Source organism: Psittacula echo (assembly GCF_963264785.1).
Source record: "Psittacula echo genome assembly, chromosome: 2".
NCBI lineage: Eukaryota > Metazoa > Chordata > Aves > Psittaciformes > Psittacidae > Psittacula > Psittacula echo.
In genome coordinates this window covers 155,980,814-156,007,025 of record NC_137737.1, presented here as the reverse complement: position 1 = coordinate 156,007,025, position 26,212 = coordinate 155,980,814, and the positions used below count along the sequence as shown (strand labels likewise).

Sequence of the window (26,212 nt, the reverse complement as noted above, 5' to 3'; positions counted from 1 at the left end):
TAGCTGTAATCTTGTAACAGACTTCATCACTCACTGTTCTTTCCTTCACATGCAAAGTCCCATCCCAGTATGTGCCCTCATATACTTCTGCAAGCACAAACTCATTCTCATGCCATCCGCATCCAGAAACAATTTCTTCTTCAGGTCAGCACATAAAATATTCACTCCCCATGTCTATACTTCTGCAAACTAGCTCAGGTAAACATGCACAAACCTTCCTCACATTTAGTTAAGGCTCAAGTCTGTCTTCAAGAGGGTAAGAATCCATCCTGAAAAAGGTAGCTGTTAGCATTGCAGTCCCTATGATAACATTGCCAGTTCTCCCTCTGCATTGGCAATGTATAACTGCAAGCCAAACCTCACTGAATGGGCAACTCCCCACTAAGTAAAGCTGTGATACTATTTTCCCACAGCCTTCAAGGCACAGATGCAACAGATGCTATGATTCGGGCCAAGTAACAGCTCTGCACTGATCACACTGATTTGCATAGCTGTCTATCTCCCCTGTAGCATGCACCCACACACCTTCCCCATTGCTTCTGGACCTTACAGGCAACTGGTAATGACCCTCAGGGAGCTTTCTGTAGGGATGCTTTTCTCCCTCACAAAACCCAGGGCCGATTGCCTTGAACTTTGCCAGGCATTTGTGAGCACTTCTAGCTGTGCCTTCTTCGTGTGTAGAGACACATGAACATCCCAGCCAAGCTCTGTCCCTGCTCTTCCCTGCTTTTATTTTGCCTTGTGCCCAAAGCACTCTGTATGAAGTGTGGGAAATAACTGCTGCAGAGCTCCAAGGATTGCTTTTCTGGGTATTGACTTCAGTAGTAATAATCTGCCTCTCTGCTGACACAGAAAGGGGGAGCAATATCTGAGGTAACAGATGGGGTAGGAAAAAGAACTAAAGCAGTAGAGTGTGCCCAGTTCTCAGTGCCTGTGTGCCTCTTTGGTGCAAGGAGAACATCTCTGGTTTAGTGCTATACAAACGCATTGACTTACAGGGGTCCTGATGCTGCATGACTGTGTCCACCCACTGCTGTGCACAGTAGATTGTGCTGAGGAGGATCGCAGTGTATCCCCATATGAGGTGATGCAGACTGAAGATGAGGACCTGAGCATGAAATCCCTCTTCACGGATGCACAGCAGAAGCATCTGCTTCTGCTTCTGCAGAAGCATCACTTAGACAAATAAGAAAGTCCAAAAGGAAGAAAAGGAATTGTTACTTGGCCTAAATTTGAAAAGCAGGTCCCAGGGGTCTTGAAAAACAAATTAGGGATGTGCAAAATAAACTAAAATAAAACAACACCAAAACAAACACAATAAAACCACCACAACACCAAACTAGTGAGAATCAGTGCTTTAAAATGTGCAGTGAATCTGCAAGGACACCTTCTGGAGATGAGTTTCACTACAGACCACTTCTGTTGAGCTGCTACCGAGGCATTTGATGACAGTGAATGTCTCCTTCCCTGAATCCACAATATCTTTTCCTTCTGAGACTAGAGAGCAATTGCTGCAGGTTGTCCTTCAGGACTCATCAGAGGCCCTTGAGCTGAAATACTGTACTTCTGCCTGCAAGTTTCATTTTATTTATGATTTAAACATCCGTTTCAACTCTTTCTTTCCTAACTGGCAGCAGATAAAATCATCCACTCCCGCACCATATACCCCTAGGTGCATGGGCTTGTAGGGAAAGAAACCTCTCAAAATTGTCTTGGGATCTCTTAATTAAAGGCCTGTCATAGGGAAAATGCTAATTCATCAAGCCTGAAACTTCCTGGGAAAAGCCAACTTAGATGAGTTTCTGGTGATGGAATGGGATTGGAAAAAAGTTTTTAAGTTATTAAAATGTCTCTTTTTGATCTTTTTTCTTTTTTTTCAAAGTGAAGTTCTGTTTTCAGTTCAAACTGTCTATTATTCAATATACTTTTGAAAAATCAGTGCAAACCATGTTCTTCACAGAGTCAGCGTGCTTGGCTCCAAAGAGAGAAACCATGGCGATGCCTATGATTACACCAAGATCCTACCTTTCATGGCTGTGAGGCTGGAACTCTTAGAGCATTAACTTCTCCTGGCATATCTGTGTGGAGTCTTGGGTTGTATTGCTGGCACACAAGCAGAAGAATAGCACTATTTCATTCCAAATACATGACTAAAACGGCACAGGTGTATTGCACAGCGTGGCAGTCATGTATTATGGCACAGGGCATGACAAATGGGAGCTTTTGTGGCATGGATAGGTTCTTTGTGAGCAATGAAGACCTCAGTGTTCAGAAGTGGCAGGGCTGTAGTTGCTGATTGATACTCACGTGCTTTCTCTCTCTTGTATTGTTTCCTTTTTGTACTCCGAGTTGATCCTCTCCCCTCTCTCCCTCTGTGCTTCCCCTGACACATCATTTCAGACCTCTTTTATATTCCTTAAAAATGATTTATTGTCATTTTTGAGTAGGGAAAACTTGGAGCAGGAGGGCAGGAAGAAGAGGAATCTGAAACGTGTACTTGGGTAGAGGAACAGAGCTCAGATTGTGCCTACTTTGACTGATAGCCCCCCAGTGCTTGCTTTCCTTCGTGTAGCCGAGAGAAGAGGGGGCAGATGCCTTCAAACGCACTTCCCACTTGGTTGCTTTTCTTTCAGCTGCTTTCAGGCTTCAGAGGAGAGATTCCTGCATGTGCCCATGACAGTAAAGATCCCAGGACTTAGGCAAACCTCCTTAGACAGTATGGGCCTGGTAACACTGGGAACTGGAGGGTGGATGAGGCTATTTGGATAAAATTAATATTGGACAGAAATTATCTTTCAAACCATAAGTGAGAAGTAAACCCAGTGCTTTCAGCCTGGCTTTTTGTGTTTGAAAGCTGTAAAACACAGATAGTCTCTTAAAGGTCTTTAAATCTGTAAAGATGCCAAATGCCAATGACCCTTTTAAACTCTTTGCATTTAAGGAAGAAGGCACTGGGCTTGATTCCGCATTCTGGTACATGGTCTGGGACAAATCCTTGTTCTCACATGATCAATGACTTCATCCCTACACTGTTTCATAGAATCATAGAATCATAGTTTCCATCGGTATTCCCTAGGTTTATCCCTGTGAAGATTATCAGAGGGAGGCTTTGTTCTTAAAAGATCTCTTCTGAAGAGCTGTGCCACCAAAGAAGTGTCACATTGGTTTCTCTAGTAGGCGATATGGGCCTTGCACATGCTTGCCATTACTTTCTGCTTCTACGTGGCCAGTTCATGTCTTAGCTATGAAAAGTCAAGTTCAGGTAGTGGAAGGATGTTGACTGCAACCAGCCAAACTCTTGAGTCTGCTGAGTTGCATCCAGGCCCTTCTGCCTGGAGGTTAATTTATCCTGGCTTCTTCTAAGAGAAAACTAAAGTCTTTAAACCTCCTGAATTTTGCAAAAGTGATTTCTTTACAAAACAAAACCAAATCCAGAGCCTAGTTTTGAATTTGTATGGGAATTTCATTGCTTTGCTCTTGTGATATAATTATACCACTGCTGGTTAAAGTCCCAAAGCCCCCATTGCAGTAGACCCCAAAAATACCCACATGGAAGATGATACTCTTCAATTTGCAGTTGTATAATTATACCAGAGGAGTAATGCCAGTCAGAGTCCCTCTTAAGAATGTCCTTGAGCTATATTTCTCTCTTGAAAGTTATTTGGGAACAACTAGTGTATATTTATTGATCAGCTGAAAAGATGTCAGCTCTGAACCAAGTTGCTTCTAATTAATTCACTTTTTAGAAGAACCATGAAGTAATGGAGTGCTGTAGGTGGAATTATTGTTATTATTCTGGACAAGTCATTGTTCTTATGGCAATTTAATAAATAAAATGATGTTTTCAGTCTTCCTAGGTTTTTTCTTTTTTAAAAGAAAGTTATAAACCCTAACTTGGCATCTCTTCATTTTGACAGTGCTTGAATTAGGAAACTCTACACTCTTGACTTTCATCAGGGACTGCAGTGATAAGACAAGGGGTGATGGGTTCAAACTTAAACAGGGGAAGTTCAGGTTAGATATAGGGGAGAAGTTCTTTACTGTGAGCCCAGGGGGGTTGTGAAGGCTCCTACATTGGAGATATTCAAGGCCTGCCTGGACAAGTTCCTGTGTGATGTACTCTAGGTTACCCTGCTCTTGCAGGGGGGTTGGACTAGATGATCTTTTGAGGTCCCTTCCAACCCTTGGGATTCTGTGATTCTGTGTGAGGGCGGTGAGGCACTGGAACAGGGGTAAATGCTCCATCCCTGGCAGTGTTCAAGGCCAGGTTGGACAGAGCCTTGGGCAACATGGTCTAGTGTAAGGAGTCCCTGTTCGTGGAAGAGAGGTTGGAGCTAGATGATCTTGAGGTCCTTTCCAACCCAAACCATTCTATGATTGTATGATTTATCTGCTAAGTCAATGGTGGGCTACTCAGTAGAAACCCTGCAGTTCACTGGCATAAGGCACACTGGAGGCTGAAGCTTCACGTCTTTTCCAACATGGGAGAACCAGAGGAAGGGCTAGACTCATTCCCTAGAGTAGCAATCAGTTCACAGCCTGGGTGGAAAGCACTGCAGCTGCTAATTGCTTTCTTCAAAACCTTGTGCTGTTTGCCGACAAGCTCCTTGGCACACAGTCTGTGTATTTGTTTAGGGGCAGACACAAGCAAATTAGCTGGGAAGTGCTGAGGCCTGGTGCTATATTCATAGTTCCCATAGTGCCATTTATTCCCCCGTGGGAGCATGTGCAAATTAATTCTGTATGCTGCTCACTTAAATAATGCTAATTACATCGGTCCTCTTGACAATATATGTCTGCTGTCAGCCGTCCAACAAGTTTCTTGTGTTTGGTGTGGGTGTGTTAGATGGGGAGAGGCTACCAGTGAATCCTGAAGAGTAGGTATCCTTTGGAAAGATGAATCCTCACCAAGATTCAGGAGCTTCGATAGGAAGTTTTAAAGAACATCCGAAGATAGGCTGAGGGTTAGAGGATGGGATCTACCTGGAGATAGGGCTGTTGTGCTCTTCAGTGGTCCCTGTGTTGATGTGGTTGTGTAGTTTTCACTTCATATGTGCTGTTGGGGTGTGAGTACTTGTAGCAGAATGGGCCCTTTTAGAATCAACATCCAGAACATGGACAGACATAAAAGAGAAATAAAAAGGCAGGGGATGGTGGCAAAAGGAGAAGACACAGAAGCGTGTATCCAGGGTGAGAATAAATACATAGCACAGCCTGCTCCTTTGTGGGGAGAATGGTATTTTTCACATTTATGTGAACAGATCCAGTGTAAGTGACGCAGGACAGGAACTAAATGTAGGAGAAGAATTTACCTTTTGTTTTCTTGTTTTCACCTTCAAAAAGACTTCATGTGTTTTCCAAATGCCAGAGCTCCCTGCATTTCCCCTGTCCCTACTTAAACAGCATACAGCATTTCTTGTCTGTGCACTCAGTCCCTTTCTCACTTTCTTGTTTGAACTGAATGCATTTAAAGATTGGTGACCTGTGACCATAAAATGAATTTAACATTTGTGCCCAAGAGGCTCCTTTTGATCTTTATTACTAAGCTCTTAGCAAAGGGTGATATTTATGGGCTGTATCTAAACTGGTAACAATAAATGTGGCCAGAAGCATTTCTGCGCAGTATAATGTACTCATCTGCACCGGTGTCCGGCACATTTTGGCCCAAGCAAGCTAAAACTCTGTTGGAACATTTCTAGGGCCCAGATGGGTCCTCATAACGTGCCAGGGAGTGTTCATGGTCAGCAGCTGCCTTGTTTTGGAGTCTGACCATTTGCTAGCATAGACATGGGCTAGAACATGTCTTGGCCTCAGTATCCAGAAATGCACCCAACCATGCTTGTTTTAATTGGATGGATATAACTGTGGAGCCTTTGATAGATGTTTAACTCGGAAATCATGTGTCCTTAGCTTCCCCATGTAACCAATAGGATGAGAGTAGCTTTTTCAGAGGTGAATCAAGGCACATAAATTAGGTTTCTGCTCTGAATTGCCCTCTAAAGGAGCCTTGCTTCTTGTTTCGTGTAGACAGAGCTGAAGAAGAGCATCCTCTTTCATGGGACCTTACATGTGTTCTGCATGAATGCTTGCTGTGTATAAAACCTAGTAGTAATTTCTCTTGCCCTTTGTGTGGAATATAACATGTATTGAACAGTGCCAGGCACTGAATATGTGGTTAGAGGACAACATTTTCTGGCTGCCGTGTTGATAAAAGAGGGAAGGAGCCCTGCAAATGCTGATATCTGTATTCCCAGTACAGTCACTTGGGACCTACTCAGAAGCCAGGCAAGTCTGGAGAGCAATTCAGCTGAGTTTTGATGTGTTTTTGCAATAATGTTTTAGTGGAAAAATATAACAGCCTTGGGATATTATGAGGAGTAGGGTGGGCTGTAGCTGTGTTTGCTCAGCCTGCAAGCTGTGTTGTCGGGAGGGTTTGTTCTTCCCTTTTCATTGTGGGCATTTATGATGCCCATCACTGTGAAGACAGAAGTGCAAATACAGAAACTTCATCCAGAACAAATGCTGGCCTTATTTAAAGGGAAAAAGGCAGAATCCACCTTGGCTCCTGTAGCAACGAATGAGTGATATTCCTGGCACCAATGGCCTTTAAACTTCACAGTTTTGTCATACAGTGTGATCTCGGAATGGGAGTGAGAATTTCATAAGGCATTAAACCGCAAGGTGGAATCGTGTAATTGCTGTGATGCTCTGTTTTACCTACACCTTGCTCCAAATTATAATGTTAGTATAGAAGCAATTGCAGTATCATTACACTGTCAGTTCCACCACTGCAGTTGAAAAAATATGCCCCTTTTTTTTTCCTTATGGATTTATTTCCAAGGGTGGGTGGCACTTAAGGGTTGGTTCATTTGCTGGGAAAGAATATTTGACAATGAATGTTTGCCAAAAGCATTTAGGATATGGACAGAGTGTGGAGGTGTTTTAAAAGAAGAAGTATTTTTAAAAGAGTGAGGAAAAAAACCCCCACCTCTTTAAATGGTGAGGCTTCATAATGGTCCATATACAGTGTTTTATAAAGGAACAAATAAAGGTAGTTCTATATATAGGCATCACTTTCATCATCAAGTGACTGCAGGGAGTTAAGTGTGCTGGAGGAACTGTTGCACAGTGAACTGTCTAAATAATTGAAGAGCAGAACTAATGGGGTCTGAGAAAGCTCCTCTGAGAAACTGCTTTCATGAAATCTTCTTAACGAAAAACCTTATCACTGGGCCTTTCCCCTTTAAGTGTAGGCTTCAGGGGGGAAGCTGTCAATATTAACTACATCAAAAATGAAACTTGCTCTATGTGGGTGCCTTCCCACTCCTATATACCCTAAATCTCTCTCTCTTGCAAGGCTGTTATGGTTCAGCTCTGAAAAGCGTACAAGATTCAGAGTTCATCTTTGGACAGTGGCTAAAGAAGAGCTATTCCTTGAAAATAAAGTCTGGTCCAAAGTTTTGGGAGACCTGCATTTACAGTTCTGGTGTCCTCAACATAAGAAGGACATGGAGCTGTTGGAACAAGTCCAGAGAAGGGCCACGAGGATGATCAGGGGACTGGAGCACCTCCCGTATGGAGACAGGCTGAGAAAGTTGGGGCTGTTCAGCCTGGAGAAGAGAAGGCTGCGTGGAGACCTCAGAGCAGCTTCCAGTATCTGAAGGGGACCAACAAGGGTGCTGAAGAGAGGCTCTTTGTTAGGGACTGTAGGGATAGGAGAAGGGGTGATGGGTTCAAACAGGGGAAGTTCAGGCCAGATCTAAGGAAGAAGCTCTTTATTGTGAGGGTGGTGAGGCACAGGAATGGGTTGCCCAGGGAGGTTGTGAATGCTCCATCCTTGGCGGTGTTCAAGGCCAGGCTGGATGAAGCCTTGGGTGGCATGGTCTAGTGTGAGGCATTCCTTTCCATGGCAGGGGGGTTGAAACTGGATGGTCTTAAGGTCCTTTCCAACCCAAACCATTCTATGATTTAGTGAGACCTGCATTTGCCAGGCTATTTCCTTAACTTTGGATAGAATTTATGGTGGGCTAAAGATAGCTGTCAGAGGAAGCAGAGATATGGGAATGGAGTGATGGTGGAAATGCAGACAGTAGCTGGATGCTGCTGAGACTCTGGAATCCTAAAACATGGTAATAAATAATGTTTGCTTTAACCTTCTTGTGCTCCTATTTTCACCTCTCTGCTTTATCCTTGTAACTTGACAGCTACACTTGTTCAGCATTCATTATACACAAGTCCCTGGAGGAGCACTTGGTAGCTCAGGGCTTTCTTATTCTTGAAAGAATAAAAATGAAAATGAAGAAACTGCTTCAGCAGAGTCCTCAGGGCAAAAGGATGGAGCGCTGGCAGCTGGGGGTAACACTTTACTGGGAAGGTTTCACAGAATCACAGAATAGTTAGGGTTGGAAAGGACCTTAAGATCATCCAGTTCCAACCCCCCTGCCACGGGCAGGAACACCTCACACTAAACCATGGCACCCAAAGCCTCATCCAACCTGGCCTTGAACACTGCCAGGGATGGAGCATTCACAACCTCCCTGGGCAACCCATTCCAGTGCCTCACCACCCTCACAGTAAAGAATTTCTTCCTTATATCCAATCTAAACTTCCCCTGTTTAAGTTTGAACCCATTACCCCTTGTCCTGTCACTACAGTCCCTGATGAAGAGTCCCTCCCCAGCATCCTTCTCAGTAGAAAACCCTAAGGGACAGCAGTATCACACTGTTCCTGGCCAGAGGTTGCTATAATGGACACGACTTTAACCAAGCTTTCCAAGTGAGGAAGTTGCCTTCAAAACTGTGTTTTGGGAAACAGCTACTCAGCTTGGACTCATGCAGAAGGCAGGTCTTGCAATAGTTATGCTTTTCCTATAGAACAAATAGAAATGAAGCTTCATAAACCTGTGGGGAGAGGGGACACTCAGTGGTCAATTAATGTGAGCTTCCTTTCCCTTTCCCTCTTTCCCTTTCCTTCTTTCCCTTTCCCTCTTTCCCGCTTTTGCTTTCCTTTTCTCTCCTCTTTTCCCTTTCCCTTTACTTTTTTCTCCTTCCCCTTTCCTTTTTTCGCCTTCCCCTTCCCTTCTTCTCCTGTTTCTTTCTGCTCTTTTCTCCTTTTCTTTTTCTGTTTTCATTATCCCTTTCCTTTGCCTTTCTTTTGGAATGGCTTGGAGGCAAAAAGACTTAAACTCTCAGATCATTCACATTGTTCTTTTCCAAACTCGCAGCCCTGTTAGTACAGTTTCACTACAATATGTTATTAATATTAATTTAACACTAGTGAGAATTCCTGAGATGACATGCTCCTCTGACGTGTCTCTTTCAGTGCATATACTCTGTAAAATGTATTGTCTCTTTTAATTCTAAAGTATTTGACAGCTTAGGGATTTTTTCATGGGAATATTCTGAAGGATGATATGTAAAAGTGAGGCTTAAATCGCTTGTTCTTATCAAACAGACCTCAGTACGCTTTGCTTACAGAAAAGGCTGTTATCTGCAGTTGGATCACTTTCAGAAAACTACATTGTGCTTCCTTGAACAAGAAGCTCATACAAACCAAGTCAGCTTGTTCAGTGCTGGGCAGGATTCAGAAGAGGATTTCATGGTCTTATGAAGGATAGGAAGGCCCAAGTCCTTTAGGTGCTTAGGTGTGTCTATGATGGGAATTGCCTCACTCAACTTTGCCTGCTTTAAAGTGAAGTATCTGTTGCAAAAGAGATAATCAAGTTCTGTCAATATTCAGTGCAGACAGAGAGTGATGCATTCCATCCTAAACCTGGCATTCAAGAGAGCTGTAGGAGCTGTAGATAGCTCAGATTAGATTAGAGTTTCTCAGTACCCAATGTATCATATCAGTTCTTGGTGCATTCCCACTGAAATGGAGCTTTGTCTTGCTGAACCTCAGGGGCTTCACATGGGCCCACTTCTCAAGCTTGGTCAGGTCCCTCTGGATGGCATCCTGTCAGTCAAGGGTGTCAGCTACACTACTTAGCTTGGTGTCAGCTGAAAACTTGTGTAGATATAACTTGCTAGTACAAGACTAATTATGGGACTTTGAAATGATGATAATGTAACACCCTTAAAAAAGGGAAAATGATTCATATGTATAGCTATAGACCAGCTTGCCTGATCTCACTCACAACAAAATAATAACTGATGGCAAAGATGGTGAATACAGCATTACAGAATGGGAATTGTTATGTATCGCTATTCAAGGATTACAATTTCAGGAGAAAGAGGTCATCTCTAACAAAACTAATTTCTTTCTATGGAGAATTACAGTTCGGTTGATATGGTAACTACCTGGATATAATACTTTTGTTCTTATGCATTGTTATTGCATATTCAATAACATTTGCATTAAAAAGTGACACTGTACAATGGATTAAGAGCTGACTGATCCCATGTAGTAAGTGTCAGTGGAAATTCATCATTTCTAGTGCAATTGTAAACGGGATATATAGCAGTGCTGGTGTTATTAAAAATTTCCATGAACCACATGGGCATAAATGCAAAATCTTTGCTGATGAAATTTGTGGATGAAGCAGAAACTGCCTAAAGTTGATGACAAGGAAGTAGTTTTAAACAATGTATATTTAAAGGAACTGCAAGCTTGTGTAGAATTGGATGGGAGAGGATGTAGCAAGGACTAGTGCCTGAAAGCTCAGGTCAGTCAGTTGTATCTTCTCTCTTGCAAATCTGTCTTCACAAATTAGAGGAGATGTAGCTGCAGTGCAGATTTTAATACTTTTTCTGCCATTAGCAGTGGGTGGTCATTGTTGCAAGTCCTCCAAGCACTGTGAGTCTTCACACAAAGTTTGGCCTGGTAGCAGCAGAAAGAATAGGCATAAACACTCTTTAATGTTAAAATGTTCACCTATATGACGGCTCTCACAAAAAGGCTTCATAGGAGAAGAACAGCTTTAGTCTTGCCTTTAATATCAATGCAGCCTTGGGTGTATCAATGAGACCTATTGGCTGGTTGGGATGGATTGATGTGCTGTCAGTCTGGCACCGCTGCTCCTTTGGACGCTATTATAGGTGCTACTAACTTAGATGGGAAAGCACTAACCTCTTTTGTGCCCCTGTGAGTTTTTCTGTAACTGGAAGTGAGCATTGCAATGATTTTCTTTCCCTTATGGACTATTTATGCTTGTGCCTTAGATGCAGTCTGGAAGGGAGAAGCCAAAAGGAGCACAGGGCATTTTACAAATGAAGTCCAAAGTCAGGCCACAGCTCTTTAAGAGTAATAAAGAGATTTAAAGGACAGAGATGGAAGAAATGAACAATATTAAGGCTGGAATTTCTGTTTCTTGTGACAAGAGAGGTCTGAACCAAGGCCAAGCACATAAGTTTGCTTTATGGTTCAAGTTCCAAAACAGGAGCTAAAACCAGTAGGATTTCACTGGCTTATACTTCCCTGCTAGAGAGCCATGGCTCATTCTAATTGGACCTGCTGGAGAGTGTCTGATATCGTTGATGTCATTAGAGACTGGAGTGATAATTTATATATCTATAGATCAGACATTAGCTCCTTGTTGTATGAAGGCGTACGCTGCTGTGTTTGAGATGTTTTATTCTTCCCTGTATATCTTTCAGGAGTCCTGGGAAGCAGAGATGAATGATATAATTTTGTGATTTTATTCATATCTTCCATTTGTTTACTCTTTACTGGGGAAATTTTGCTTGTTTTGATTTCTGATATTCCTTATTTTATCATACTGTACTTACTTTACTTATTTAGCCACACATCTTCTAGTTCCAAGACTGGGGCTCAGAAGTGCTGTTTACTGCACTGACTCAGTGCCTGTAACCAAAAGAGCATTCATTGTTAGCAAAGCCAACATTTAGAGGATCAGTGTAACATCTGCACAGGGCTTCTGACACTTCTAAGCAAATATTTTGTCAGTACAGCTTAGTTTGGAATGGGAATAGAGGTGGCCTAAATTTGGCTTTTGCAAGCCTTAATGGCTTAAAAGTTTTTCAGCTTTTAAAGTTCACCCTGCAAGGGAGAGCTTAGGTATTGCATTGGGAAGTTGTGCAGACCTTTGATGGAGGTGAAAGTACCACATGGTTTCACATGTCGGGTGTTAAGACATAAGCATGTTTGAGTGATGTATCAGTCAGTATTGGCTCCTGGTGTGGTGAATAGAAGAAAAAAGTGACTATTCTGAATTTTATCTATGGAAGCAGCAGCCCTAAAGATGTCCAAAGAAAATCTGAAATGCCCTGGAAAACAATTAGTTGCATGAGTAACCAATCTCTGGCCTCACTCACTGCTGCAGCAAAGGAGTGGTTGTGAATGCATTTGCTCCCGATTGCTGCATTGGCTCTTGGGGCTTCTGGCAATGTCTACTAAAGTCCGTGTTTCTTCAACTGAACTGAGTGCTTCACCTGCAGTTGATAATCTAGACTGTATATTTATGAGCACAATAAAGCAGGAAAAATACCTGGTTTCATTGCTAGGCTTAAGCAAACACTATGGAATATTGGATTGTTTCTTACTGAGAGCCATGAGCAGAAGAGATGCAAGTCCTACTGGTAATGCCCTCAGAAAACTCATTTTTGCCTCATGATTGTAGACGTAGCTTCACAAACAAGTTAGACCTTCTGTAGCAATTCTTCAGAGACCCTTGTGAGATTGTGCCCCACTGATGAGGGCATTGCCTTCAGTTCCTGGCTCTCCATCCTTCAGGGAGCAGTTGGTCCTTGATGCTCCTTTACAAGCACAACAATTAATGATACTGAAGGAATAATGTGCTAAACACCAGCTGGAGATGATGCTAGGTACATTATGCATCAAGCTGAGTACTGCAACTGCAGAGAATATGTATATTAGCATGTCTCCAACTGGGCAAATGAAGGAGTGGGACTTGGCTGTCCCCATCTGGTTGTTCTTTAACTTAGAGAAAGGACATAAATGTGGGACTGTGCAGGTGGTGAAAGTCAAGGGTTCAGCTTTATATTCTCATTACACTGATTCCTTGGGCTACCTGCCTCCATTGTTTACAAGTGTGCAATTACCCGTTGATCTGGGAAAACAAAGCATAAATATATGTTACTACAAAAATATGGCAAGAAGGAGGTGGATGGGTAGACAATTCTCTGCAGAAAAGCGTTTACCTGCAATTGTGTTGACACTAATTGGGAGCATAAGAAATGGCTGACGAAGGCTGGGTATTTTCATTACTGTTTTGAAACCTGTGTGTAGGGGTGAATATTCAAAGTTTTAGTCATATTTAACTCTGCTTTCTGCTTGAACAAACTCAAGTTGCAGACACATAAATAGTCATGGACCTGAAGGAACATTAACAGGTGAATCACACGTAAGGCAGTAAGATACAGGAAGGTGGGCTAGATTGATCTATTCTGTTTGGCTTCTTGGCTGGTCAGTCACCAAAAGTGCCTTAAAACCAGACATAGTGTATTGTGTCTCTTGCCCAGCATGCGGTTAGGGGCTAGGATAAAGGCAAGGCATTTAGGGCATGCAGAGACTGGGGACAGAATTACTGCTCCAGGACCATGTGCAAGTATTGGACAAAGCCCAGGAGATTAGTCTTTGTTAGTTCTATAGCTTCTAAAATGATGTGTTTACTTGTGATAATTTTGTACTGGTTCTTTTGCTTTTCAGATGTCCTTTGTCCAAATGTCCATGTGGAAGGAGACCGATTCAAACACACCAGTGGGGGGACTGATGAGATTCCAGGTAAAAAGACTCACTTTCCTACTTGAAATACTATAACTGTGCATTTCTAGAGTGATGCTCTGATTCATTTCACTTTTCCTAGTTGACATTTTCTTATTCCAACATGTATTTGGTGGTGGAAAGTATATTAGAAACTGCGGGGCTGGAAAAAAGTTACCTCTTGGCAGTCGACAGCAAAATAATCATGAGCTTTCTTTTGATATGACAGCAAATTAAAACAACAATGGAGCTTAGTGTAGTAGATAAAGAAATGCAATAAGTTTTGGAAATTACTTTGTTTTTTTACCACTCCACATTTGGTGCACTTTAATGTCCATTTATTCGATCTTTGATTGTTGTGGGACATCCAAGCACAATGGTAATTACCACTGAAGAAGTCCTTATATATGTGTATAGAAGAGAAAAAAAAATGGAAAAAGTCCCAAGAAGAACCAACATTTCTGACATGCTGGTGAAAGATCAAGAGGAAAACCAGTCTGGTGATACCTCTGCTTTTCTGTGAGTTCTGATATATCTTGCCAGCCAGCTGAAGGACTTAATCTGTTAGATATATACATGGCTGTGCCTCTTTTCTAGCCCCCCAAGACTGTCTGAGCTGCTGGCATAGAAAACCTGCCCATCAAGGATGTACTGGGAATATCCCTGGCTGACCCAAGAACATAAGCCACTGCAGTGGGAAGCCAGAGGCCCTTCTGCAACTTGATTATGAGTAGAAATGGTCAAGGTTTGACAGCTCTGCCACTCGCTCAGAGTTTTTCAGTGGGGGATTTTTCACTGCCTGCACAAAATACCAGTTCCAACTGTGCAGTCTGTAGGCAGCTTATTTTGGCTGCAGTCTGATTACATCTAAGCCTGTGAGAATGCTAGGTGGTAACACATTTTCTGGTTATTAAACCCAAACTCATAATCCCAAACCACCCATTTTCAACTGCTGTCTATTCCTAGGTCTTGCATTAACCTGCTTTGACAGTCCTGTGGTCACTGGGCTGTGCAAACACAGTAAAGCTGTTCAGCAAATAGCCCTACTGATTCTGAATGAACTTATTTGTAGTGGAAACTGGATCTGAATCCATCAAAATGGACTTTGTCCCTCCTCACATAGAAGTCTCTCTTCCATAGGATATGATCATCTTCTATGTGGGCTTTTCCAGAAGAATGGAATTGTAACTGGCTGCTATGGCTAGTTCATGTTTATCTCAATTTTAATTCAAGTGCTAATGAATAGACTCTGTGCTTTTATCTGGCTTCAAAAATCTATCTATATTCTGTTGAAGACTCCCACTTCAGGTCTGGCACAAAACTTCTGAGTGAGGCGTAGATACACATATGCACATATAATTATATATCTATATGCATATATTTATGCTCTTCTGTAAAGTATTTGACTTATTTTTTCTTTAACCTTCAAATCCCGCTCACCTCCTAGCAAGCAAGTCAATATTCAGCATTTTGACTTGAAAGATGACTTTGCTCTCTTAGATCTATAAACTAGTCCAGATTAGAATGGTCCTATGGAAATCATCTGGTTCAACCTCCCACTCAGAGCAGGGCTTACTTGGAAGTTAGGACAGCTTTGAAGTTAGAACAGGTTATTCAGGGCCTCATACCGATGAGTTTTGAGTATCTCCAAAGATGGACATTCCATAGGTCCTTTGGGCAACTGTTCCAGTTTCACCACTATTCCACTGAATAGTTTTTTCCCCTAATATCTAAACAATTTCCTGTATTGCAACATCTGTTCCCCTGTTTAGACTGATAGCATAGGGATGTTGTTTATTTGACCTAGGGTACCTCTGTTCATTGTAAAGTATAAGCAGACACAGTGCCATGCAGTGTCTTAATAACAGGATTGTTACAGTATTTGATTAAAGTGAAACTGTGGCCCCCCTCTCCAGCAATACAAGAGGATTTGTAGAAGCTTCTGATTACTCCTATATGGTGAAACAACAACAGTTTGTTTTGCTTCCTCTTCCTGGTGACTTGGAAGATGTAAGCCTCTTCCCTAGAGAAAACTGAATTGATATGCTGGGTCTGCTTAGGGTCATTGTACTGCTGGAGATGGTTGATCAGGATAGGACCAAAATGCTGTTCCACTCCTCATTTACTCCTTACATACTTTATAGCATTTTTTAAAGACTCTGAGGCCCTGGCTCCAATTGCAACAGAAAATCACTGCCTTTTACCAGCTAAAGTCACCGGAAAAATTCTGTTGGCTCAATGTTCTGTTTCGTCTTCCAAATGGATGTGTTGTGCTGTTAGTTGATGAAAGGCTTTTGTATTCTGCCCCAAAGAGGACTGCACTTCAGTCTTGAGCAGCAGCCTCACATGCTCCAGGATTTTAAGTTAACGCCTGTGTCTTGTGCTCCACTTGAAAACTTCATGACAACCAAAGCTGATGCTTGCCCAGCAAGCTCCTAACTCAGAACTTCATAGCTATGTCTTGCGCAACCTTGTGTCTAGATGAGCGCAAAGTACAGCCATAGAATCATAGAATAGTTCGGGTTGGAAAGGACCTTAAGATCATCCAATTCCAACCCCCCTGCCACGGGCAGGGACACCTCACACTAAACCTTGCCACCCAAGGCTTCGTCCAACCTGGCCTTGAACACCACCAGGGATGGAGCATTCACAGCTTCCCTGGGCAACCCATTCCAGTGCCTCACCACCCTCTCAGTAAAGAATTTCTTCCTTAGATCCAATCTAAACTTCCCCTGTTTAAGTTTTAACCCGTTACCCCTTGTCCTGTCACTACAGTCCCTGATGAAGAGTCCATCCCCAGCATCCTTGTAGGCCCCCTTCAGATACCGAAAGGCTGCTCTGAGGTCTCCACACAGCCTTCTCTTCTCCAGGCTGAACAGCCCCAACTTTTTCAGCCTGTCTCCATACAGGAGGTGCTCTAGTCCCCTGATCATCCTCATGGCCCTCCTCTGGACTTGTTCCAACAGTTCCATGTTCCATCAAGTGGAAGTTCATGCAAATCTCATTGTGGGGACCAGGAAGACTATGAAAAAGTTTCTCAGATTAAATACCTCTTTAAGAAGAAAATCTTCACTATGGGGGTGTTGAAACACTGGAATAGGTTCCCAGAGAAGCTGTGGCTTCCCCATCCCTGGCAGTGTTCAAGGCTAGGTTGGACCGGGCTTGAAGCAGCTTGGTCTAGTGGAAGGTGTCCCTGCTCGTGGCAGGGGTTGGAGCTGGATGAGCTTTCAGGTCCTTTCCAACCCAAACCAGTTTGTGATTCTATGATTCCCTATCACAGAGTAGAACAAGACATTACAATTGAAGATAAGAGCGACAAAAGTCATTATGGAAATTATTTTTCTTATGTTTTTGTTGGGTGAAATGCACCAGCAGATGGCACAGCCAATTGTTTCACATAGAGCATCACCAGTGCCAGCAGGGGTGAGGGTAGGGAGGATGGCTCCATGCATAACCAAATTAATAACTGCATCAGAAAACACATTATGAGCTGGAGGAGAGCCAACAGACTGAACCAATATTTTCCTTTCAAAAGACAGGTGATTTTGTTTCTTTAGACAAACAGAACTAAATAAATCTCATCTAGCTGGACTTTGGCAAGCATTTGTTGGAGTACTGCATTGAAAGTTACTGCTAAAGTGAAAAAGGGTGGAGATTAATAAACATTGTAAAGCGAGCCAGAAACTGGCCAGCAGGAAGATGATAATTAAATGGAATAACAAGCCAGAGGGCAGACAGGGGTGGACTTCATCAGGGTCTAATCTTCTCTGTGAGTTTACTGCATAGATTAGAATCAGAATATCCTTGAAGGAGGAACTGGTTGGCCTCAAAAACCCAGGAGGGTTTTCCAGCTGATTTAGGACTATTAGTTTTAAAGGTCTGTTACAGTACCTATGGATCAGTAACAGGACTTTGTTTTATAAACTCATAGTCTGGAAACTGATGGTGTCTTAGCAGACGATTGTAAGTTAAACTGTACATCTGGGGGGAAAGCAAAGGTCATTATTGCACAAGGTAAAGTAGGTCTTGTAGAGAAAGTGAAGAATTCGTGAGCATTGACAGGGCTTTGGTTACAGCTTATTTGGAGAACTGTGCTCAGACCTCCTTAGCACAGGAAAGATGGATTCAGCCTCGAGGAGCTATTACTGTGTTCAGGAGCCAGGGAGACTATTTTCAAACAGGAGATTAAAGAACTGGGTTTGGTTAATCTTGCAGTGTGCAGGTGGAATGGGGAGATACTACTGCTTTCTGCTAATAGATCAGCAGGAGGGAGATAGGGGAATCACTCAAGCTACAGGACAAAGAATATAACAAGAAATGGGTATCAACTATTTAAGATATATTCAAGACATTAGAAGAAGGTTTCAAGCTGTCAGAGATATGAAGTACTGGAACAAAAAGAGAAGTAGTAGTAATGGAGACAGATAAATATCGATGGATAGTCATGAGTCCTCTCATAGCAGATGATTGTATTCTATGACCCTCTGGTATCACAGTATTTAAATAAGAAATCATGAGCTGTAATATTCAGTGAGGACTGCTACACTGGAATAGGATTGCATGAGGTGAGAATGTATAGGCAACTTTACTACTGATACAAATTTTGGCAGTGAAGTGAGGCAGCATCTGCTGAACAGTTCATAACACATAAATTCAGAATATAAATGTTGCTGCGTGCATTAGAAATTACACAGGCAGCTTTGAAAGAAAGCAAGAAATCAGGTTAGAATATGAGGATAAACACTCTTTCCCAGGAAGTCTGATATTTTAAAGCAATGCTTAATGATAATTTGAACAAAATTCTTACAGCATCCTTGTGGGTACTATGATGGGTTTTTTATCAAGTAGACAAATGAAGGTAGAAGAAGGTTTAACTCGTATGTCCTGAATTGAAACCCCAGCTGTAATTGTTAATACCACTTGTATTGCTGAGCTGTCATTTTGGTTTCATCAGCATTTAACAAAGGACTATGGCCTACTATTAATCATGACCAGGCAGGAAAACACAACGATAGTATTTTGCATCCTGAAGATGTCCCTCTTGTGTGTTTTTATGAACCATCATATTGCATCAAAACAACACACGAAAGTCACTGAAAACAAATTATACATCCTGGTGTTTTAGCACTTTAAATTACTCGTATTTTACACTATATTTGCAGGGTATGGAATTTGGTTGAAGAAATCTGGATGATCCCTAGAATTAAGAATGGGCTGAGCTCTAGTCCTTAACATTATCCACAAGAAGGGATAATACTCAACAGATACTGAGTGCTGTTTTCAGAGAGAATCTGCCATAGGAATAAAGACCTGCAAAGGTTTCCATGAAGTGCTGAGAAAAATTAACCCTGGGGAGGTGTTAATGATTCCAGCCCCTACAGGACATTAAACATCTCACACTGGGTGGTGTTAGTGGGGCGAGGAGGGAGTGTGAGAGCTTGAACTCCTAAGTAGTTGCACAGGCTGTATCTGTGAAGAACAGAAGAAATTGCATTATGATTCTACCACTGACTGACCTCAACCCCTAAGTCTCTTCCCCATCTCAGAAACTTCTCTGCACAGTGGGCAGAACACCGGCATATTTGTGACTTCTGTGTTTTTCTGTAGCTCTATAAAAGATGTTTGGGCATTTTACAATGGACACACTGGTTGTAAAACGAGTACCCTACAATTACAGGCTGCAGTGGCTGTGTTTAACTGGCAGCATGTCTCCAGCATCCTGCAGTTGGCAGCACAGGCTTTGCATTCCAGAGATGCTGGTGACTCACAAGCTAATTACAATATCCCTGGGACTATTTATATTTGCCCACTAAAACACATGGTAGGAGGAGAAAATTGGAGTGTCCAGGCTGTTGAACCTGCAGAACGAGCACATTAGACTGATGTCTTCCTGGGGACAAAAGTGGTTTTGTAGTGCCTTTGTGATAGTAATTTTGGCCTCCCTTTGCACTTGGCAGTATTGTCCCTCTCATAGTATCCTTAGGAAGCCCCTGAGAGGCAAGTGGAAAATCCATGAATAGCTGCAGAGATTTGTAACAGATCACTGTCTTCAGCCAGTAAATGCACAGACACAGTGATCACCAGGAAAGACTGCACATAGGCAGTGACGGTGAACCTGGCTTTTTGTGCGAACACCAGCCATCCTCTCCATCCTCAATGTTACACATAGCGAGGACTGGGTGCAGATATGATGTTTATAGAAGTTGGGGTGGAAGCATGAAGCTTTGCTGTGCCACGGCACAGTCATTTTGCTATCACATTACTGTGAGGCACTGGCACAGTTTGCTCAGAGAAGTTTTGGTTGCCCCATCCCTGGCAGTGTTCAAGGCCAGGCTGGACAAGTCTTGGAGAAACCTGGTCTAGTGGAAGATGTCACTGCTCGTGGACCTGTGTTATATGGTGGATTTGTCCTCTGGGCTGGTAGATGTGATGCCTCCAGTGCAGGTGACCCTAGCAAGTTCCTATTAGCTTTGCTTTCTAGGAGTCTACGTACTGTGCAATAGCTAATATCAGCACTGTAGCCTAGATCACTGCACTTAAAAGACCTTTGAAGTTTTTCAGAGGTTGCCAAATGATTCACTCATGTTCAAGGACATCTTATTACCTAGTAACTCCAAGAAAACCAGGTAAAGCAGGCAAAATATTACCAATAAGTCAACTATGACTACTAAGTGCTAAGTGTAGCCACTGCAGCCCTATGAGCCAGCTCTAACCTGTGCATTGTGGCATGCCTGGTGTCCAGATTCCCCAGTAATCCAGGGTGCGGATGGTGGTGTTTTCAGCTTATGTGCCAAGGACTTTTCCTTCTATGGAAACTAAATTGTTGAGAAGCAAAAGTACACAATCACCTCAACAGAGGGTAGGGTGCTACCAAAGTGCAATTGGATTAGAAGCCTGGAAACACTCGAGCATCCTGCAAAGTACACATAACCACACTGTCACCAGCAGAGCTGGGTTCAGTCCTTTGAATAAACCCCCCATGTTTTAAAGGAATCTTTTTCTTAATATGGCCAGAGATGTAGCTATTACTCAACATCATGGATCCCAGTGGACTTCTGGCACTCTAAATAACTTGATGATGCATGGTTTAGTGTGAGGTGTTGGCAGAGGGGTTGCAACTAGATGATCTTAAGGTCCTTTCCAGCCCTAACTATTCTATGATTCTATGATTCTGTGTGAGGCATCAGGTCTGTGCTGGAGCAGATAGCTTGGTTGAGCTGCTCAAAGACATCAGCAAACACAGAGAAAAACTGCTGAAATTACTTAAGAATTTAGTACTGCAGACAGAAGAGGGGTAAAAGCTGAGCATTCCCAGTGAAAGACAAATTCTAACTTCTGCATTCACATAAAAGACTTAACAAGGGTTAACCTTGCACAGGAATGTGCATATGAAGTATTCAGATTATTATTGAAAAGGTAAAAATAAATCCATCCCTAAAGGCTTTTTATTTTAATACTATTTTTATTTGCTTTCTCCTAGAAGTTAAACAAGCCATGACTTTTTCTTATTCCAGTGCATTTGCAAAGAAATAAAACCGATGTTTGACTATTCATTGCTCAAGAAGCAACCAATCCTTTGGCTATAAACACACTAATAGATTGTCTAACCATGAGGTACTTCCAGATATTTCTGGGTCCAAATGTTTTATAATTCTACTTCAGAAAGAGACTGCTGCAAAAGATGTGCCTGGAGAAACCATCCCATAGATTCCTTGTCAGTGCAAGCTTTCAGCATTGTGCACACATATTGGGAAGAAGGCACATATGCAGTTTCAATAAATGTTTCCTAATGCTGGAGTTAAATCAGTCTGTCTGATGGGAATCCTCTGATTAAAGTTATGGCCAGGTTTTGGTGTACCTGCAGGTCTAATTTGGTTTGTAGTGATCATCTGGCATAAAGCAACCATTACAGTCCCTCAGAGAGCAGTCCCTACCTGCTTTCATATACGGCCTTGCTCATAGCACCTAAAATTAATAGGAATATTTCCATTTTAATGAATAACATATTTCTAGGGTTTTCCTATAACCCAGATAGTGGCATTTCAAAGAGAATTTATCAGATTATGTCTTAGAACAGTGTTCTTTCTCAAATAACTTTTCTTACCTTTTCTCACCTAAAAATAATACTAGCCTCTTGTACGAGCAAGCGCTATTGTTGCTTGTTACGTTGAATTCATGCCATCTGACACGGTCGAGGTTGAGGCATCCCTGCCCATGGCAGGGATTTGGAGCTAGGTGATCTTAAGGTCCTTTCCAACCCAAACCACTCTATGGTTCTACGATTCAATGATTCATTCTGGTCTCATGAACATTTACCCGCTATCATTTGTCTCAGACATATGTATAGAGTCCCCTTGGGTGCTACCAACAGAACCTTTATTCAAAGTCCTCCCATTTCCACTGCTGTCCCAAGTGATGAGTTTGCAGTTATGCTATTTTGCAGCTCCCCAGAGGAACACAAAGCACCTTAACACCTGGAAAACTCAAAAGAGGGCTTCAAAATAGGAACTAATTAAAATCAGAACCTAATACAACCAGTCCTGGTAAGTTCAGCTGGTGCGAGCCTATCTGGCATACAAGGACATCAAAGGAATAATGAACTCCTGTTTAATCTTGTAAATCACTGAAGCAGGGAAGGAGCTGAAAGGAAGCCCATGGCACAAAGCCAAATGTCCATCACTGAGAAAATGGAGAATGATTCCAACACATAAAAGCCTTCTATAATGAGGCACAGAGTCCAATGTCAAAACCAGCTTTCAGTGTCGTTCAATATGCTACTTGTAGCTGTCTGAAAACTGAGAGGCAAACGGGTGATGCAGATAAACAGAGCAATGCATCACATGAAGTGGTGTGTTGTTAATATGAGCTCAGGTGTTGAAAGGTGCTGCCTCAAAGGCAGCTGCATTTATTTCCTGTTTTTACAGCAGGCTGGAGGCTAAATTACAGCACCCCTTTCCACTAACCAGGTTGGCTATAACTGTGTATTGACTTACCTGCTTCTCATTTTGCCATCTCTCTCATACTGTTTCATTAGCCTTATTTTCTTATTGGTTTTATATCCTTTTTATCTTTCCTGATGTGTTATCTTTTCTTTCCCGTGTAAAGATACCAAGTGCTATATCTGCCTCCTGTTTGTAACTGAAGCTTTAGGCTAACGTTTCTGAAGTAGAGTGGTCCTGTAGTTCAGACTGGTGACCACCTCACTGCCTCTCAAAGATTGCTTCTTTGTGAGTTATAACTCTTATATACCTAAAGCAAGGTTTCTGCTTCTCATAATCTCAAAAGTGGATTGGTGCTAGTGCTGAGATCAAGATCTTTTGTGGTCTGCATGGGACTGTTGTGTCTTGTTCAAGGAAAAATGGAAACTAGGTCTCCTGGTGCCATGATACAGAGAAAGGAAACCAGGGTCAGTAAACCAACAGCCTGAGTGGAGGCATTATGTACTAAGGAATTATTTGGTTTGCAATTTTTATACATAGCATCTAAAGTGTCCTCTAAGCCATGTTATGAAGTATGACCTAGCAAGTAGTAGGCTTGCTGGAAGATACCTCCTTCATGATGGTGTAAGAGCTGTTCCTAGTGCTTCAACAAAGTACATCAACATTAGCTTAAGCTCTTAGCTGTTCCCCCACTGAAATCGGGTGGATCTGGTGAGAAGAAATCCAGTCAGCACAAAGCGCTGCTTAAATCCCAACTGTAATATCTGTGGAAACAAAGGGCAATTGGTCAATAGCAAGAACTTCTTTAAAACCCTCTTGAGGCCCTTTACCCCATAGGCTTTGGAAAATGTCATAGTCCCAAAATTCCCTTGCAAGCTGCTTGAAAAATATAGCAAATTAATATTCTTAATGGCCTGTGCAACCCCTTTAGTCATCACCACAGTGCTTCTCACAGGGCTTGTGGACAGCCAGTAAATCTCTGATTTGTTCCTCCAGAGTGCAGCTCTTAATGCTTTGGGAATGAGTTAGATAACCACAGCTGGCTGATGATGCTGAATCAAACTGTTGAGCTGGGAGTGGTGGATGTGGGGTGAATTATCCATGCAAAAATAGCCAGCTAGAGATGTGAGTTAGAGGGAAATAGAACTGTGCAAGAAGACAGAATTCTTACCTATTGTTAAGTGTTTGGAAATCACTTCTTTTGACATCCAGAGAGGGATGAAAAAGATTCAGTCCAGCAAAAGACTTTCTTTCAAACCCCTTTTTACAATCATTCACAATGAGACAGGCCTGAACAGTATCTGAGCTACAGGATTCTGACCTTCCCTGTTGTCTAGATTGCCATGAGCAAATAAATGATGCCTCTGTGCCCCTCAGGGATACAGGGACTATAAGAGCACCTGGTGTCTGGCTGCTCTGACATTGACCCCAGTGTTGTCATCTTAGCTCACCAACCCAAGTGTCTGGCCATCAAGAAAGAGGAAGAGGGCTTTTTGACTACCTCCTGCCATCATGCCAAAAGACTAGGACATTGAACGATGATAGCATTGGTGTACACCTTGTCCTATCCTAAATACTGCTTCTTGTTGACAAGTGGAACTATGGCTGGAGCAGTGATGTACTGATATGGATGTGGGTAATTTAATGTGGTGGAAGAGCCTTGGAGACAGAGGCTTCAGTGAGCTCTTAAAAACACCCCTAAAATCTGATACTCTGCCAGTGCTTGACAGGATTTCCTTCCTGTGGAGGAACAAATGTCAGGAACAGCAAAAATGCTGTAGCGGATGATGGCTACTATAACAGTAACTGTGGCCCATGCAGAATGAAGTAGTAGGTCTCTCCTTCAGGATTTGGACGCTTCTATCCCAGAGCTGAATTGAGACACCTCTTTTATTCAGCCTAGACCATTGTGGAATACAAAGATGCCAAAGGTTTAGATACCATAGAAAGAATAATAACCCTTGCCTACATTCTGGTTTCAGATAACTAATTGCCAGACATAGCTGGTTAAATGCAGTATTTAATTTTAGCATATGGCATGATAACAGCTTTTGTTACTTTTAAAGTATGTATTAGCACAGACTGTAACTAAAGTAATGAAAATGAAGGCTCTTTATAGTGCTAATAAACTCGCAGACTGTACTGGACGTGTTGAAAGGGATGCTCAGGATTTAGTGAGCACACAGGCTCTTCCTTGTGAACACTGGCAATCCATGAAACCTTAACTTTCAAGACTGAAGAAATGTGAGGCAAGAACATTGATAAGATCAGGTATTTGCTGAAAGACTCCCAAGTGATATTGTTTTTCCTAGGAATTTATACACTGCTCTCATCTACCATAAATTATATGGCCATTGGCTTCCCTCTAGTACAAGTAACATATGCTATTTCATCACAGGCAATACAGATGGCTATTTTCAGAAGTTTCAGAGAATCTGTCTCAGGTAGCTAATGGCAACCTCCCTGACCTTGGCTGTTAGTCACACTCCATCAGTACTTTGACAAGGCTGCTGATTCAGCTGAGAGTGAAGTAAAACCAGAGTATGGAGCATTTCATGCAAAAGCTGCTTTGTTTCATATTAGTGCTTGTGACTGGAAATCCTCCATAATAAATATATCCCAGACACATCCTGAGGCTCTGATATCCAGTGCCTTTCCTGATTCCTTTCTCACCTGCTTGCAGCATTCCCATCGAAGCCATGGTCTCATCAGAACCTTTCACAATTAGCAGGAGCCCAGTGGTTCCCCCTGTGAGTGTTATCTGGGGCTCCTTGGGAACGCAAAGCAGAAGACTTTTCTCAGAAGGGTTCTTCAGGCTAAAGAAAAAGTCAATGGCCTTGTTGTACTTGGAAAAGACTTTCCAAATGTGCACACTGCTGTGTTTTCTGGCTATTAAAATGTCCCTTTGTTGCTCTGGTTTTCTGGGTTTGGATGTTATTTTCATTTTGGGGTATTTTTTTGCCCCAAAACACAGGACAGAGAGGAAAACCCCATCATGCACATTAGCTGCCACCATGCTGTCCATATCAGATCCTTAATGGAGCCAGGCAGAAATCCAGCTCATATTCAGGGCAACCAACCACGGCTCCTTTAGTCTGGTCTTCAAATAATTTGATCATCCTTTGGTCACACTTTATTGTCTAGTGCCAAGTTTTGCCATCTTCTTCCTGTAACAGGTGGATCTGAGTGTGTTTTTTTGATTCTGAACAAATGGGCTGCTTCCTGTAAGGGAGTTATTACTTGCAAATAGAGAGACATTCGGCCTATTTGATCAACAGAGCGGTGCACAAGAAATTGCTTTCCAAGCCAAATATGCTGTTACGAACCTGAGCTTCTTTTTCAGGTCACTGTTTTAGTCTTAATGTTAATGGATGAGGGTGTGCTGCTTTTCAGGAGATGTAATCATGTTAGAGGGTTTCAGTGGCCCTGTATTGTTTTTGTAGCTATAATATAGTATGAGGCTTATGATCAAAGAGCATTATTCATCTTATTAATCACCGTATTTATGGCATTACTGATTAAATAGTTTATAAGCCAACTGGGAAACCACACCTGCCCTGGTACACCAAAAAAAGCCCCACCTTTTAAATCAA

The 26,212-nt window shown here is 42.3% G+C and overlaps 1 protein-coding gene across 1 annotated transcript in view; it reads left to right on the top strand.

The window, feature by feature from the left end:
• Window positions 1–26,212, top strand: part of COL22A1 (collagen type XXII alpha 1 chain) — a gene marked incomplete at both ends in the record, with an annotated part of 204,329 nt that overhangs the window by 28,561 nt on the left and 149,556 nt on the right. Inside the window, one exon of the mRNA XM_080611527.1 lies at window positions 13,627–13,701. Coding sequence (XP_080467653.1) covers window positions 13,627–13,701 — 75 coding nt within the window. The remainder of the gene's footprint in view (window positions 1–13,626; window positions 13,702–26,212) is intronic.